This window comes from Myotis brandtii, unplaced genomic scaffold (assembly GCF_000412655.1).
Source record: "Myotis brandtii unplaced genomic scaffold, ASM41265v1 scaffold782, whole genome shotgun sequence".
NCBI classification, from domain to species: domain Eukaryota; kingdom Metazoa; phylum Chordata; class Mammalia; order Chiroptera; family Vespertilionidae; genus Myotis; species Myotis brandtii.
The window spans coordinates 1,007,880-1,026,841 of NW_005371138.1; the positions used below are offsets into that span (position 1 = coordinate 1,007,880).

General features: G+C 36.8%; 1 protein-coding gene across 18 annotated transcripts in view; it reads right to left on the reverse strand.

Annotated features, from left to right (window-relative positions):
• The window catches only part of SOX6 (SRY (sex determining region Y)-box 6), a 384,360-nt gene that overhangs the window by 168,962 nt on the left and 196,436 nt on the right, over positions 1-18,962 (reverse strand). For all 18 annotated transcript variants that reach the window (XM_014530922.1, XM_014530923.1, XM_014530916.1 and 15 more), the window contains exons 5-6: positions 16,317-16,489; positions 13,159-13,227 (exon numbers count right to left, since the gene is read on the reverse strand). In XM_014530922.1, the coding sequence (XP_014386408.1) occupies positions 13,159-13,227; positions 16,317-16,489 (242 nt within the window). The remainder of the gene's footprint in view (positions 1-13,158; positions 13,228-16,316; positions 16,490-18,962) is intronic.

Below are 18,962 nucleotides of genomic sequence, written 5' to 3' on the forward strand. Positions count from 1 at the left end.
GAAATCACCCCTTCACAGCTTAATTGTTTTCAGACAGTCTGAGCCACACTCAGCACCACCCCCACAGTCAGACAAAGTTCTAACTACTTAACACATCTCTTTTCAAATGAAACGCAACACTTGGGGTGAAAACAAGAGAGACTAGGAAAAGGTGTTATATGCTATATATGCCGCTGACATAATACTTCACTAGAATATGCTGTAATTTCCTGCAATTAATACTTTGCAAAGCTATAAGGATCCCCCCCCCAAAAAAAAATTATAATATTACACTTGCAACACGAAAATTAAGTTTGTGTCACCCTTTCCATTATACAGCCCCGATGCCAGGAGTTTGTCATTGGCTACAGAAATGTGCTAGGTGTGGCCTGAAAGCAGGCATTTATAGGGCCCTCTTCCTTAAATGTGCTTTTCTAAAAACCCCCGTCGCTATCATTTCATGTGGCAGGCATAACAAGCCATCACAATACCCCACAAAGCAAACATGAATTTGACCTCATAATTCAAAACCTTTCAATGGTTTAAAATGCAAATATTGCTAAGTGGACATGGCTTATGCTGTGGCCAAACATGACATTTGCCTGAAAGCTTTGTAGGCAAGACTACCTACTGCTCTCCATTTTCTAAGGACCGGAGTTAATTCCCGTCATCTGGAATCACAGGAGGTCAGAGTCACAAGGAATTACAGCAATAATTTTGTATAATGATCCTTGTTCTAAATATATGGAAAGTGAGAATTAGTGCAGAAGAATAATTAGACAGAGATCATGTAAGTCACTAGCAAAACAAAGACAAGGCACAGACATCCCGAATCCACATCTAGCCTTCTTTCTGCCAGGCTACACTTCTGTGATACTATTTTGTCTCCCAGTTGGGACCTTCAATAGAAAGGAGAACAAGTTCTGCTGAAAGTAGATTAGCAATCAATCATCTCCTTGTCTTCTCTTTTCCTGGGCTTGGAACATACAATTCTGTGGAATTAATTCAGTGTCCTGAACAAAGTTGCTCAGGAAAATGAGTAAGAGATGGATAAGGCACAGATATCAGTAAAATAGCCTGAAAGCACTGGTAAGATCTATAGCTGCATATTTTTTCCAGCTATCTGAAGACCTTGTTTTTATTCATTGGAAACTGTATTTAAGCAACCTGAAATCAGATATGACAGTCAAGTGCAAGATTTGGTGATCTATTGGTGATCACATCTGTTCCAGAGGTGATCACAAAATTAAAGGATAATTGCCTGCTCCTTTTGTGTTACCTGAATTTTTAAAAATAAACTAATAATAATTACAATGCATTCTCTTCCAGTCTTTTTATAAATGCCTATTTTTAGATAGTTTATTGTATTTACATGATTGTGTTCTAGGGTTTATTCTCACTTATTGTTATATTGTAAACATTATCACAAATCATGAATATAATTTTTAAAGTCTATAACAGCTCATCACATACATATACCATAATAAACTGAGTGATTTTTATAATATTTTTCTTATACAAAAGCAATATATGTTTGAAAAAATTTTTGAAGTAAACTAAAACAAGAAAAAAATATTTTAACTATAATTCTACTACACAAAGACATTTGCCGTAAACATTGTACTCTTAACCACCTGAAGTAGACAGTGTATCACAAATCTAAGTCTCTACAGCCAGGGCCCAGTCTTACTGTATCAACACGGAGGCCAAGGTCCCAAACATGGTGTTCAGATTACCTCTTCTACTGGACTGCCAATCATCTGGACTTCCCTCACACAAGGAATCACTAGGAATTCCAAGGATGTACTTCCACTCTAAAATTGAGTCTATGAAAGGGCCCTGTCAGAAACTAATGTATCTGACAGTTCACAATTGCACAAAATCCAACAATCTTAACAGAAAAACCGCTGTTGTGTGGATGCCAACTTCAAGAGCCCAACTTTATTTTGCTTTGCCCTGGTTTTCACCTTTGAATTATAGATATTCCAAACAAGAGCTACGATTCTTCCATGAACACAGACAATAGTGGGATGAAAGCCTGGGGAGGGGATAGGAGTGAGGAGGAGGGGATCAACATGGGGAAAAAGAGGGGACATCTGCAATACTTTCAACAAAAAGATAAATTTTTAGAAAATTCTTCCAAAAGTAGACTATGTGTTTGTTCTACCATTATGTTTCTCACCTGGTTTACCTGATAGTCTAAGACTAAGCTCTAGCTAAACCCAATAATAAATACTACTATCTAACAGGTGCTTATTCCTCTGGGCTTTTCCACATACGAAGAATACCAGGTCATCTAATGGTGTCTTCACTCCATCTAGCCTTCAAACATAAAATCTAGAAACCCGTCTGCACACCCATTACAAGAATCACACTGAGGATGGCAGAGAGGAAAACTTGTATCTAATTTTTCCTTTTCTTAAACCTCCATCACTCATCACTAAGCAAGGTGATAGTTTCCTTTCCAGGTGCACATTCTTCCTCTCCATCATGTTGATTCCTTCAAACTCCATGTTGATTCCATGTTGATTTTTTTCAAACCCCAACCTCCAACTACTAAACTGATTATCTGAGAGCTATCATGACATTTATGATTCCCAGTGAAGGGCAAGTGAGGATGAAGGAGGAGCTGACAGCCACAGAATGAAAAAGGTCCTTTAGGACAAACAAATGTCGCAACCGACAGTTGGAGGTGCTTCCTCTCCTTGACGTTTCAGGTCCCTCATTGCCTCCTCAGACACCATTCAATTATACTAATCCTGAAGTGCCCTGTACTTCACTAATTCTCTGTACATCACCAAATGATTCTGCCACATCCAGCTTAAAAATCACCAAACTATGACTCACTTCATCTTTTATCGAATCATAGTACAGAAGGAATGCTTTTCTGCATAGGTAACTGGACTCTGATTTCATCACAATTTTTGAAAGGGGACAAAAGTTATTAGACAATCCATTGAAACTAAAATTAGTTTTCTTGGTCTTCCTCTCCCCATTTTCCTATGAATAATACAACTATGTATAAGTAGGAACCAACTTTTATATGGCTGGGAAATGAAGGATGCTATTACAGTTCAAAATACACCTGGCCTGTTGGAGTTCTTTAGAATAGTTTGTCCACCTTGTCAACATGTTCAAACAGCCAAGTCAGCCTCACTGAAAGCCCTTTCCATCTGCCCTAATCCCAGCCACATAGCAAATTCATCTGTATATGTTTTAAGAGGAAAATCTTCCAGCAAAGTATATGTTTAACAAAAGTCATGACCTTGACCTGACAGAGAGGACTTTATCCTTTACTTTGACCTGTGAGTTCCTTAACTTTTGTTATTAAATATTACAACTTTAACATATTCTTAATGGATTGGGTGGTGGATAAAATGAATTTGGTATCTCACAGTGAGGCATTACACCGTTTGCATCATTTATTTTCTTTTATTTAGAACAAGTAAAAATATTTGACTCTAAACATTAATAACTTTGAGTGGGAGTTACCTTATGTGAATTAAAAATGGTTATGTCAGTACATCCCTTCAGAATTTAAAAAATATTTCCCTGTGCTATATCAAGTGTCACACAGTATATCAATTTTTATTTCCCATCTCTCAAGTCTGGTATGCATACTGTTTAACTTCTTAAATTCTAAGTATAGACATAATTCACAAAAGCGGGGCAAATGCTTGACTTACAGGAGATGGCGTACATAAGATTTATATGAACAACTTTATTTTAAACAAGAAAGACTTTTGCATTTTGTGCTGCTACATCACATAACTTCATCTGTGTGTTTTTTTAAGGTTATAAAATAAACTGGAGAGGTTCATTTACTATCTCTCTAACTTCACAAGCACTACTGATCTAATAGAAAAGCCCATTTTAGTGTGAAAGGTCAGAATCTGACCCTATTTTCCAGAATAAAATGCCATACTTCCTCTTAGACAATCTCCAGGCAGCTCTGGCTCATTCTTAGCCAATCATTTCTGAGTGCCTGATAAACCTTACTTTTCCTCTCATTGACAACTGAAATTCCTCCCACTTCGTAGCCAGAGAAAACTGTTGTTCTTTTTTCTCTCTAGATTATCGTGATGATAATAATTGATCAAAGTGTATCCACATTGACTATCCTATCACATCACAAATTTGTGAGTTCTAATTATGACTAGTATGTGTCTATAGATACAAACATGCCTACACATGCTGATACAAAATATGTTCATGTATGTTTATAAGGGTCTCTGAAATTATTCCTTACTTAGTATGTAAGAACAACAATAGTCACACCAATAATAATAGTGATAGATGTTATGCATTCAGCACTTACTAGAGGCTTTTTATGATGATCTCTAATCAACTAGTAAGGTACCAATATTATCCATCTTTTAGGAATAATGACATTCAGGTTCGAAGACATTAAGTAATTACCTCACAGCTAGTAAGTAGCAAAACAATCACAGAGCTAATAAGTAGGATAACTGCAATTTAAATCTTGATTTATTTGTCTCCAATACCTGTGCTGGTTCTACAAAATTTTTCAATTGAACACACTCTGAAACAATGCATCTTATCCTCTATACCTTCTACTTATATGTACACGTAATTTAAAAGTATAGTCACATTCATAGATCCCTCACCTATGTCAAACTGTTGTCAATTACATAGATAATATTTTTTAAACACAATAAAAAATAGGTTGATTTCCTGGGTCAAAATTCATTCTGTTTAGATAACAGAAGTCAAATGGCATCTGAGAATTTATTTTCTAAAAAATTTTATCTAATTATGAAAAACTATGTTGTACTTTTAGATATCTCTCCCAAAGCCACAAATCTGATATCAACACATTTTTATCTTTCCAGTACACCTACAAATAAATAAAAATCAAGTTATTAACCTAACTAAACTTATTAAAACTGTTTGAACCATAATCTATTATATGCTTTCTAGCTATTAAGTAAAATAGCTATAACCAAGGTCAAAAGTGTATTTCAACTGCTCAAGAATTATTTGCTTATGACCCAAACCTCTATCTATAGGTAGGTAGGAAGGTAGATATGTAGAAAGATAGATAAATAGATAGATAGTCCAAAGAACTTAGAGTTCACATTTAATAACTTAATCTGCATTACACTGTATAAAGCAGGATTTCTCAATCCTGACTGCCCTCTGAAATCATCCAAAGAGCTTTTAACAGTCACCATCTGGGACTGTACCCAGACCAATTAAACCAGAATTTCTGGAATGGGACCTAGGCATTAGTATTTTTAAAGGGCTTCCAAGTGATTACAAGGTACAACCAAGATTGAGAACCACTGGAATCAAATGCTGTCACTATGTCAGCTGGAGAAGGTAGCTGCACAAAAACGTATTAACATTAAAGGTGACTGACCTTCCATAGAGAGACATCACACTTTAAAGCCCCCAGAAAGTAATATAATTAACTATCTAAGGAGTTTATATGTAAATACCATGAGTCACTCAGCCATGAATACATTTCATACTAACCTACAAAAAGATTCCAATTATGTTCTTTTTATCTCTTTCCTTGTGGGTATGTACTCACTGCTGTAGTAGTTTTGGGGTATAAACTGATTCCTATAACAAATGTTCTTTTTTTCCCCACTTTAAGATAAAGGGACTATAATGAGATTTTAGATGTTAGATACTATTATCCACATTTTGCAAAGTAGAAAATTAAAGTGCACTAAGATTTATTCAAGTCACAAAAAGGGCAAGTTGAGACACAACCTGGAATGTTAAAAACAGGACTAGATTCGGAGTCCAGAAAGTTGGGCTCCACTCATGGCTCTGACAATATTTAGCTTTTAAGCTTGGACAAGTCTGTGGTCTGTGCCTCAGTTTCCTTGTGTAAAGTAAAGGATTTGTTTCAAAGAGTTTCAAAGACATTTCAAAGAAACACAAAAGTGGGGACTTACATATATTTGGAAATGTTTCATTTTACCAAATAAAGTTACTGGAAAGCAAAAGAAACAAAGCACATAGCACTTATTATCACCTTTACTTCACAAACAGAAAGGGCATTTTAATGCCAAAGAAAGCAGGGGGTGGGGGGGACAATCTCAGGGTTATTTTTAAGTCTATCTTAATGATAAACTCAATGTATTGTTATCCAACAGGAATAGCTGGACCCACCCTCCCCGCATCAGTGAATGAGAATCAGGAAGACCTGGAGGTGATGTTTTCAAGTTCGACATTCTGTGAAAGTGAAGACATGGAGGAGGTGGGACATTTAACACCTGTTAGTGCAGTGCTTTTTCAAGGGTTTCACACAATTCCATTATGAAAGAACTGCCTTCATAATTTTTGCCTCATTCAAGTATCCAATTACTGTTTGCTTAAGGTTGTTATTTAAATTGCCTTTTTTTTGGGGGGGGAGGGCTATTACATTTATTTCAAAAGGAAACTTTACATCACTCCCTCAAGTGGAAAACTAAAATCACTTGTCATAAATAGAAGATAACCAGATAACCATGAGAATAAAAGTTTTATTTTATTTAAATTCTAGTTAATCATGATTGCCTCCAAAGGCTCCAGACTAAGATGATCTCTCTCTCTCCTACAAAGAGAGATTAGCACATCCTAAAAGGTATTAAAGACTAACACTACACTGAGCCCTCAGTACAGTCAGAGAGATGAAGAACAAAACAGAAGAGACACCTTTTCCATGGGGGTCTGGTTCACTGTTACGTAATGTCACATGTTGGCACCACCTGGATCCTATGCCCACTCTTCACCATACTCTCCCGCCTCTGAAGAGGTAAGACAACCTCCCTCTTTCATTAAACCCAGAAAGCTGCAAAGACTTTGGATTCCCTGAATTCTTAGTATCACTAGTTTGAGAGAGAGCTGGGGTGTGGAATCTGAGAGATAAGCTCATGCAGATAAGATAGAGAAGAAAGGGTCACCTAAAGGGGGCTGGAGAATCTGAGGGATAGCCCCTGAAAAGTATTGGAATTCACACCAGTTCTGGTCTGCTGAATGAGATCTTTGCCATAAGGCCACATTTAGAAAACAGATAGCAAGCTGATTAATAATTCCATGTAGTAGCTCATAGGTGCCACCTCTTCTTATTTCTAGATCCACTCCCAACTTTAACAAACAGTCTAGTGTGATTAACTAACTCGAAGTTTCCGACCCACAGTAATAATTATATTTTTAGCTGTGAAGGCCCTTGCTATTCATGAAGTATAGTAGCTTTACCTATTCTTTATAATTCAGAAATTTCACTATTAAAATGTTTGAAGCGAGCTATGGAGCATCTATCATTACTTTAAAAGTTAATTAGATTACATAAAAAAAATAATTAGATTTGCATTTTTTATCTTGGTTTTAAACTTCCAAAGAAGATCACAACAGTCTGCCTGTGGGCAATTAAAAACAGCATACACAAAAATAAAGGAGAGAGGGTCTGTTTTTCCTGGCTAATTCATGATTCCTGCCTGTGGGCAATTAAAAACAGCATACAACAGAAAAATAGAGGAGAGAGGGTCTGTTTTTCCTGGCTAATTCATGATTGAAGATAGAATTACAAAATATTTTAAGGGCTTGCTGAAGCTGGGGGCTAATCCCAACTTCTAAGCTTTGTTTATAACCCTCATTTCATTGCAAGAGTGTATCAGATACATGTACAGTGCCAACAGAAGTATCACATTACTTCCAATGGGTTTATTTGGTCCTTTCAGAGGCAGTTAGAAGGAGATCAGTTACCTGATCAATAACACACAAAAAAGGACTATTCGCTAGAGCCAAAACAGGAGCACTGTAATTGCTTTTTGTTTATCAATGCTAAATACAATTAACAAAGAGATACGACATAAGACAGAGGGACTATGTGAGACTGGAAGGCTCCTGACTTTCCTCAGGTTTTCCGCTTGCCACGTCAGCCATCTCCAAAAGACAATAAAGGCAAGGTCCAGCTCTTAAAATTAGAGGTCAATTAGATACTTAATGATGAAGCATATCTCCAAATATATATCTATTATTATTATCCTAGCAAAAAATTAATTAACCAGGCCATGCAGGCCATGAAAGCTAATGTATAAAGTAATTATTTCTGATCTTTAGACAACTACTTCACATAAATGGGAGTCCTTATTCTGCTCAGCAGATACCAGAAATGCCTGTAGTTAATCATACTGAAAGAAACAAAAGGCCAGGTTTATCCTCTTAAAAGGTGAGAGTACATCTCAAATTATTCTGTTTAATGGTTTAAGAACAATCACCTCCTAGTTTATAATATTAACATCTCCAGATTAATCGGAAAAAAGAAGAACACACATTTAATGGTTTTCTGCCACGTGAAAAACACACAGAGACAACATATACAAATAGCACACAGGATTATAACCAAAATAGAAAACACTATGTATGAATATTACTCAAATACCCATAAGAAGAAAGAGGCATCATTGAATAGACAAAGAATTGGTTTTGGACAGAAGCAGCATAGACTACAGCTTTTAAAAGAGAACGTTTTGGACAAGACCATGTATATCTGCAAAGCAGCAGCAATGGCATTTAGTTTAGTCCTTCCACCGACTGAGTTCACCAACTAAGGAATGTATTAAAATATGAGGGGAGGCCAGTTAAAATTGTATATTAACCATAAAGATTAACAAAGAGCTAAGCATTTCAAGTTTCACAATTACACCTCAGATGCTGGATGTGTGTGAGTTGACTAAATCATTGGCTCTGACCCAGCAAGCCAAATAAAATCCCAATGAGCCAGTCCATTCTTAAGAGACCATTGTTGTTCGGTCAGTGATATGAAGAAAGGACACTCCCTGTATAGCACACAACATAAGCCACTTGAATAACACTAAAATTAGGGTCTGAACAGACATGGCTAATTAGATAACACCATTCATGCCTGCAGAAGTAAGTTTCTCACAAAGATATTTTAATGAGCTGAATTTTCTTGCAAAGATTAGGTTCTAGCAGTAAAATGCCATCATTAAATGTGTTCCTACTGACATGCTATCAAAACCAAAGAATGTGGTGTGTTGTGTCCACAAAGAGTATCTTCTCTGGATTGAAAAACCATGACATGGTCAAATGATGGTAAATGAATAACTATATGGATGGAGCAAAAAATCAGGATCTATAAAATATTTTCTGTTTGCTTAGACTAGACTTACAGGGGTGGACAACAGTATGTTTTCAGTTGTAAACACCTGAAACAGTTTATTTTTATATTATTATTTATTACCTACTAGAGGCCCGTTGCACGAAGAGATTCGTGCAATAGGCCTTCCCTTCCCCTGACTGCCCGCACCGGTTTTCCTCTGGCACCCGGGACCCAGGCCTTCGCTCCGGCCGGAGCCTTCAGTCTTCGTGGCTCCGGACAGACAGAGCCTTCAGTCTTTGCTCCGCCACTTTGCCCCTACGTATGCAAATTAACCACCACCTTTGTTGGGTTAATTTGCATACTCTCCTGATTGGCTGGTGAGCATAGCGGAGGGACAGTTAATTTACATGTTTGTCTATTATTAGGTAAGATTGTATTATTTATTTGTATTACAGCTGTAAATCTACTTTTGCCCACCTGTATATATAATAGTTGATTAAAATACTGTGTTTTCATATGTCCAATGAATTAAAAATAAATTTTGTTTTCTAATCAACATAACTCATAAATAAAATTCTTCAAGAGACTAGCTAAGTAGCATATAGTGCAATGGGTGGAAGAAGGGGAATGAAATTACTGAGGCAGTTATCTGTCCTTTGGAATTATAGCATGAGACTCAACATTTCCAACTCCAAGGATCCATATTCCATGATTTATTAGTTTTGCTTTTCATAGAGTTGATAAAAACTGTGCTATATTTGTTCTAGAAATAGCAAAAACATCTAACTTTTTCTGGGCTCACATGGCAGGAATTACTTAATATGTAACAAATTAGAGGAATCACCATTTCCCCCAAGCACAGGCAGAGGGATTTGAATTCACTAAGCAAACAGCTTCCTAAAAGATCTGTTAATATTAAAGCATTTTAATAATTGTTTAGTTATTAACCTGATTTTTTTAAATGGTAAAAACTGACTCATCAAAAAAATAAAAACATTAGTTCACAAAATCATTCATCTTACTTTTTTCAACAAGGTCTACATGGTTTTAAAAGTATGCCTTTAAAATTTCAGTTAGGTTTTACCAAGGCAAATTATGTTAAAAATGATATTCAAGGAAGAAATTATATAAATGAAATTATTTAACTGCATATATAACTTTTGAATTAGTGCAAACAAAATAAGCCTGTGAAATAGCATTACAATACTACCTCGTGCCTTTTCCTATTTCTAATGAAAAATCCTGCTTTTAAATTTATGCAAACCATTCAGGTTTTCATTATAATAGGCCCAGATGTATTATTACCAAAGGTTAGACACTCTTTTCTTTCTTTCTATTACAGGTTGCAAATTCCAAAACAACAAAACTAATTCAGAAGTCAGTATTCTAACTAGATGTGAAAAATAATCTTGACTATAATCACCTGACATTCATGATTCATAGTCAATTGCCAAGGCTCAATCTTGCTGACCATATTAGCTAATAGGTTCTAGGACTCAAGATTTTTAAGAAAAGATAAAATGTCAAACTTGCGCAAATGGTCTCCGTATTCATTTACTTTCAGAAGAGAAGTTGGGTTTTGCATTTATTATCTTATTTTACTCTGTTATGTTTTGATTTCAAAAGGGAGAATGTTTCTTTCATGATAGAAAAAAAAATGTTCCAAACATCTCATAAGTCTCATATTTTGCTCAAAAACATATATATTAAAAATTAGCTCAACAATAATCTCTCTCCTAAATTTGATCATGTCTATGGCTTGTCAAAAGCCATTTTTGAAAATACAGTTAACCCATTCCCTTTCAAAAAATAATTAAAAGTCGTAATATCAAACACCGCTTTTTAAGTGTCAGAGACAAATACTTGTGTAACGAGTATTTTTCAGCATTTGAAAAATTCTGTAAATAGTTTCATACTGATAAGATAAATACTGACATGCTATGCAGTGAAGAGTAGCTCAGAAAAGAGAACTGTAAATGCAGGTTATTGCTACCTCTTATTTTTTACAATGTGAATTCTGGTTACAAAGAATCCTACATTTCTAAAATGAATATAACTGACACTTTAAATCTCTCTATGATTTTATAACTTAAAGTCCTGAGATCAAGTGCTGATCAGCTTCAATTTTTATAAATTTCAACAGTGAGAAATATCCACAAATATAAAAAGCAATTAAACTTCTATTAGAAAACCTAGACCAACTATTTTCCTATATTTTCACATTGAATATTCTGGTGAGTAATATTTTAAGATCAAGTTCGAGTTTCCTGAAAAAGATATCAATTTCATATAGTCAAGCTGTGACTATAAAATCACATCTAATCAATAAACAGCAATAATATTTCATAAAAATACTCTGAATTGGTTGCTATTCATCTGAGAGCCTCAGTACCACAATTAAAATAGTCACTTAATACAAACAACATTGAATAAGTGAAATATATTCAAAATCAATAAAGAAGTAAGTAATAAAGAAGTAGTAAAAACATTAATAATAAGTAACTGATATGGGAACATGGGGAATGTCTTCCATTCCTACTTTACAAATATGAGAAACAGAGAGAATTAAATGATCAGGTTATTTAACACCCACTGAGTTCTTAGAGAAGGATCTAGAGAAAAATGTAGGAAGCCACAGGCTAAAAATCTTGACCTTAGTAATAGGAGACACACTGAAAATTCTAATAAGGACAGAACAAGGGAACACCTGGACAGTTATTTAATTAAGTATCTCAGCATGAGTTATAAAAGAGATATTGGGATGAGAAATTATTCCAAGATTTAATTGTAAAGGTTGGCTGTCAAAAATACCAGAGACATTCCATTTCCTCTGCATTTGGACCCTTTACTTTGAAACATATAGACTTGGGTATGGAATATAGAATCAGAACTAATTTTAAAACAACCATCACCACAACAAACCACTGGTTAAAACCTCCTCATGAAGATAGCCAAATCAGGTACAGGTACTTCTTCAGGCACTTAATCATTATTTTAAATGCAGTGAGTGCTACCTGAGACGCTAAGTATGATTAACAAAAATGAAGCAGAATCTACGTTAAAATCACTAGCTTTCATCAGTAAGGAAGAAGATTAGAGTAAGCTACGATATTATGTGAATGTTTTCTTAAGAATACAGGAAGGTGTAATAATATTAATCTCAAGGAAAGGAATCATGTAATTCAGAATATACTGCCCCAACTAGGCTGAATTGCAGATCCTGGTGGTTAGAAAACAGCCACAGCAGCCAACAGAAACCACAGAGGCTGTGGTGGGTACATATAACTCTGGCATCGGTATTCCTGAGTATTAATCCCCAGACAACCATACCTATGTTTCTATTCAGAAATGGAGACCAATCCCTTACCTATCTCAAATAGCTGTGAGTTGAATTCACCACCAAGTGTCTAAAGGAAAGACAGAAATCAAAATTCCTTGCCATGCCATTGTCATCATGATCTATAGACAGTGTTACCCTGCCACAACAAAAAAGAGAATTTCTAAATTGTGTTACAATGATTCAGAAACAAGTTATTCTTCCTTTCTAGACTATAAGCTCCTAAAGACAGACAATTATTCATTCGTCTTTATATTCCCCTCAGCATCATCTAACAGAAATGCAACTGATATCTGTTAAAGAACTAATCAATTATTACCAACCTTTTCCCAGGTCATAAGATTCTTCTCATAACTGGCCCAATCAGAGAATCCTAACAAGTAAACAAGCACAGGCTTCTCCCCATGATACTGTTAGATGGTGAAATACAAAGAGAAATTGGTTTGTGGCAATCAAAATAGCATGTGTATGCTACCTTGGAAACCACTAGGTTTCCACTAGGTTCTGTCAGGCAAATGGCAGAAAGAAAAGAGATAAGGTTTTTTTCCTGCATATGCATCACGTCACAAAAGAATGCTTTAGACCACCACTTAGTTGATATTTCCTGCATCCACTTATACCATGGTACACAACATCCTTGATAGTAACTACATCGGTGCTGTTTATAAGGGAGGGGTGCATTTGCAGCATTTTAAATTCCATTTTCAAGGAGGAAAGTCTCTGAGTATATAATCAGACAAGAGTAATAAAATACACTGACCTGGATCTGTTGCTGCAGGAGATTAATTTTGTGCTGCTGTTGCAGAAGTTGCTGCTGTTGTCTTGCAATCTATCAGAAATAAAGTTACATTAAGTTGAAATGAAATGCTTACTACACCTTTGCCATTACCTCAGGTATCTCTCCTGGTATCACAAGAATGCTTTACTGCACTTCTATGTGAAAGAGTTCCTATAAAGTGAGAGAGGCAGAACCAGAAATTTGGAGAAAAGGAAAATTTCAAACAGATGCCACTTCTCTGTGTACCCCTAACTCTTCATCTGCAGTTGAGAACTACCCCTCGTACATTAGTGAGCAACTCCTCTATCTGCACCCATTACCTGGAAAGAATGGGAGTTTCAAAATCTGACCCTTGAAGAGTAAATATGGAAAAACTATGGCTACGTGTTTCTAAAGAGCTTAATTTGGACTAAAAAGGTAAAATCTGAATGCAGAGACAGGAAAGAACTTTTTATTAATTATAATACAATTGACTTTGGTGAAACCTTTTCTGACATAAGGACTCTCAGTACTGATAAGACAAATATTGCCAAGGGAATATCAAGAAAACACAGCAAAATGTCAAAAATCGTTACAAAGATCTCTTTTTGTTGATTTACAAATGTACATCAATGATGTAATGTACAAAGCATTTTAAACACAAAATTTAATATTTATCTAGTTACTCTTCTGAGGGTACTGTGTTACAGTCTCTTGCTTCACCCAACAATCAAATTCAAAGTCCTAACACATCATCTGGTCTAGGAAAAGAAATATTAACCTCTTCATGCAAGCCTCACTGAAGACTGAATCTGCCCCTCAGGAGAGCAAACAACTTCTTTAAGATAGTGGTGTTTACTATAAAACATGAAGGCATCAGTCTGCTTATTGCCTTAAAAGCTGAGCTGAGGGGGATGCCCCTTAGAATACACTCCAACCTAGAAAGCCAGAGAGAAAGTGGCCAGGGAGGACTTAGGAAAACTTTTAGTGGTGCCCTTTAGGCAAGAGTTATAGATATGGGGTTGTTTTTTTGTTTTGTTTTTTGTTTTTTTCTATTTTTTTTCTATTTCCAGAAGCCAGTATTCTAGAATGGGCAATGTGGGAAGTGAAAACATGTGTGTATCGACCCCCAGGTTTATGCTTTGAGTCTTTTTGATGCTTTAGCCTAGAGCAGAGGGAAACACCCAAATCAGATTTTCATTCAACAGAAGATGACAAAATAGCAGTCTGCTACCAAATGTTGCTTTAAGGTTTCTGGTAATGACTAGCTCATTCTGGAAGTCATGACAAAACTGTCCCTAACGGTTTGAGACATGGGACCATTCCTTCCCAAAGCTTTATAAGCAAACTGAAAACGATATTTAATCAGATTGAAAAGGCCCACTTTACTTGTCACCATTCAAATCAGAAAAGGACATAGTGGTTTTTTGGGGGATGGGTAAAAAAGGTGAAGGGATTAAGAAGTATAAATTGGTTGTTACAGAATATACTGCAGATGTAAAGTACAGCATGGGGAATATAGTCAATAATTTTCTAATAACTATGCATGGTGTCAGATGGGTATGAGAATTATTGGGATGATAACTTAGTAAGTTATATAATGTCTAATCACTGGGGTGTACACCTGAAACTAATATAATATTATATGTCAACTGTAATTGAAAAATAAAAATGATTTAAATTAAAAAATTGTTTTTAAAAAAGGAAATGGACAACTCACTCTGTGACTCTAGGTTTAGATGCTGGATCCTCTGAATATTTATTTCCTCTTAGCAAACCAGTGAAACACCACTAGGCATCTAATATTGATGGTCCCTCCTAAATGATAAAGTGCTGCACAGAAATGCCTCTAGAACACCACAGTGCAATTACTATCATCCACTTTAGACGTGTGGGTTTGACACAGTGAAGTATGGTACATAAGCACCATGTGGCTCAAATTCTGAATTTTATTTGCCAATCGGTTGAGCTACATGCTCGCTTCATTGAGCATGACAACCTAGTTTTAAGTGTCATTTAATTTTCATTTTGAAATATAATTACAAAGTGTTCACTGTAAGATATCACTCGTCTGCAAATGTGTCAAGATTAATTTGTGCTAGCTTATTCACAAGTGTCAATAGTTAATTACTGTGTCATCTCTGGATGGCTAAATGACATTCTAACTTCTGATTTTTTACAGTGTTCCTTTATGTTATTTTCCATTAGGGGCTGAGTCCATATTCCTACACGTGGGCAAATATTCAAGCATATAAAATACCAGACGTCACAACTCATTAAAATCAACAGAGCATATATTGCTCTATATACCCCTATAAAATACATTTAACTGAAAAGATAATTCCAGTAATAATGTCAGATTCCTAAAAACTGCACATTAATTTGGGTCTGTCTGATCTAAAGCACCAGGGACTACTCTATAGGATCACTGTGTTAGATTAATGTACTCTTATGAGACAGGAAAAACATTTGGGAGAGCGATTTATTTAAAAACATATACATTTAAACTTTGCTATTTTTTCTTCTTTCTCACTTCTAAATCAATGAAATAAAATTCTTATAGGAGCCATGTGCTAATTATTTTTCAATGATTTACCTGTGCTATAAATAGAGTGACCATATAATTTAGCATCCAAACCAGGACAACTTTTGCAAGTGGAAGGGGGATTATTAATACTTATTTTGGAAAACAGGCATTAACCAGGGCTATTCCGGGAAAACAGATGTGTGACCCTAGTTTTAAAGTCAGAGAAAAATCATTGGATCCGTGGGCTAGAAGGTCCTCAAAGTTTTCCTAAACCAGAAGCCTGTTTTTCTGGGTGAAAAGAGTAAGGCCCAGAGAGAAGTGACAAACTCATGGTTAAGCTACACTGGGAGTCTATGTGCTGCCTGCCTATGTGAATCAGTTTCCCTGAGTAATTGATCCCATGCAAATGTTCTGGAAGACGTTATCATTTCAGTTATGCCCAGTTGCTATGATGCCTTTCTTTGTCCTCTACATATCCCCCTCAGTATTCTCAAAGAACCTGATTTCCAACAGGCTTCTTTCTTTCCTTCTTTTTTCAGGCACCCTTCTGACAAATAAACCAATCAATGTGATTACTCGCTGAGCTTGGCACATTCCACATCTCCAGTTCATCAGCTCCCTTTGCAGGGCTCACCTGTTCTTGCTGTTGGCGAGCAAGGTCCATTTGTTGCCGTTGTTTCTCAATTTGTGAGGCTGCCAGTTTTTTCTGCTCATCATGCGCTGCCAGGAGCTGCTCCCGTAAACTGATCAGCTGGGTAATCATGGTAGAGAGCTGCCGTTCTTTTTCTGCCAGGCTCTCAGGTGTACCTACAATGGAAACAAGAAGATATCTTACAAGTTTGAGAAAAGTATGAATGAACTGGGGAAATGGTGGGAGGAGGGCAGATTTAGAAAGGGCCTGCCCTACCACACTTAAAGATCTGGGAGAATAACTGGAGGTCATTGTGAGTGCAGGAACACTACAGAGTAGCAATGGAATTGATGCTAGGGTTAGTCGCTGCCCCTGCCAAGAGCAACTATTGTTCCCAATATAATTCTCCCTCACTCTTCCTTCTCCCTTTCACTCTTAAAAACAAAACAAAGCAGAACTACCTACCATATTCTTTCCCTTTCACCACACACCTCTCCTTTCCTCCCCCAAACCTATCAGATCAAGTTAGGAAACAGATGATACTTAGTATCAAAGGTTAGAAACTATGGGTTGTATTAACATTCTATAATCACCTCTACCCTCAGTGACTAACGTAGGCTCGAAGACATAGGTAGGTGCTTAGTAAATGTTATCTAAGGAATTTTCTGGTCATTGCCCTCATGAAATTTTTCTATTGTGCAAAGATCTGTCTCTGATGCTCAGAAGTCAGGGGTTGCTCTCTTGGCCATGAAACAAACAAACAAACAAGCAAACAAACAAACAAAAAACAGCTTTGCCTTAGGTAAGAAAGGATTGAACCTGATTTTTGTTTTCCTGTGAGGGGATCAAGCTAAAGTTCCCAAGTTCATCCTTAAAGGCAACAGTATTGCTTGGGGGCTCCCTCGCCCCTTTGTCATTCGTCATTCTTCAAAGGGAAAAAACACATTCGAGGTTGAGAAGGTTATGCATAAGGATGTGCTGCTTAATGAATATGATGTCAGTGAACACTTATGGTATGCACTAATGGTGCTGAACAGTCTTTTTATGGGCAAATTGCACAGCTCTCCAAAGTAAAGAGTACGGAATCCTTTTGTGAATCTAAATTAGAGCATTTTACTGCAGCATAAGATAAGAATTTCAACCCTCTGTATTTGAGCCACACAGTTTCATTATGAAGAAATGATCTATGATTTGAAAGCTTTTCAGAAAGATGCCACCAGCTGTCAAAGGGGACAAAGATTGCCAATTTTTGTGCGTGTGGAAGAAGAGACTTCCAATCTCCTTATGAAACCCCTTTCATTCCTGCTAAGAGAGCACCAGGGTAAGCTGAAAAGCTAAACGTATTTTAATTAGGAGTGGCCATATTTCCTGAGCAGCCCCTTGGAGAAAGGGAGCCTCAGAAGATGCTGGCTAGCACTCGTTAGTGCAGGAATGGGCAAAAGTAGGTTTATAGTTGTTCCTATGGAAAAAAAGACATGCAGGTTATGATTAGTGAGCAGCTTTATTGACTGTTTCTCAGACTCACAACTGTAAAGCTACCTTTGCTCAACCCTATATATGTTTCCCATAGGGTAAGACTGATGTCGGCAGTAAAGACCACCTTGGGATTCTCAAGGCCAATTCAAGTCCTAAACAAACTATCAATATCTTTATCCCTTAAAGATTCACTGAGTGGAAGGATGACCGAAAGTTAAAATTAGAAGAAAAATAAGATAGTTGAGATGGTGATAGAAAATGTATTCCACTGATAAAGGAACAAGTAATGTATTAAGGATAGTGACGAGCTGTCTTTCTAGCTATTCAATTTGATTTTTTTTAAATCAGCTTTTATTTCAGCAATAGGAATTTCAACATGGTAAAAGAGAGAACTTCTTGATCTAGAAATATATATATATAAACCCTGGGTCGTGTTCATCACGACCAGAACCGCAACCAGGCGGAAGGAAGTCAGTCCTGCAGGGGTTGTCTTGGCAATGGCTGCGCCCTCCCCCGAGCTGTTTCCCGGAGCTGTTTCCTGAAAGGGCGGGGTTTGAGGCACGAACCCGCCCTGGGAGCATGGAGGCATATCTTTATAAAGTGTGCCGCACCAGCACAGCCAAGGGTGAACCTGAGTGGGGGCAGCTGAAAGGCTTGGAAAAGACAGACAAGAGAATGAAAGCTGGGTCTCGGTGGGATGTTGCTTCTCTGAGAGACAGCGACCACGCCCACAGCCATGCTTTTATTTTATAGCAGATGCTACGAGGCAAAGTAAGGGCGTGACCAAGATGTTTACAACATTCTCCTGGGTTTCAATCCTACTCCACTACATGCACCTGAACTCTATCAAGCCTACATTACTCAGGCACGTGGGGCAACATGTTTGGACCATAGGTTCAAGCTTACAGTTACAGCTGTTGGCTATAATTGTGCTGGGAGGGCCCTGCCCTCCAAGCTGGGACTTGCACATGGCAATGAGAGGACTGTGCCCTCTCATCAGTCCAAGGCTTGAACCTGTCCAAAACACTGTAGTGGCTCCCCACAATAAAGTTTTAATTCTGTTTCTTTGTTACTAATGTTGTGGCCCCACCCCATAACAAAGAAACAATTTCTGGAGGATGAGGCCCAGGAATCAGGATTTTAAAAAGATTCCCAGGTGATTCTAATGTGCAG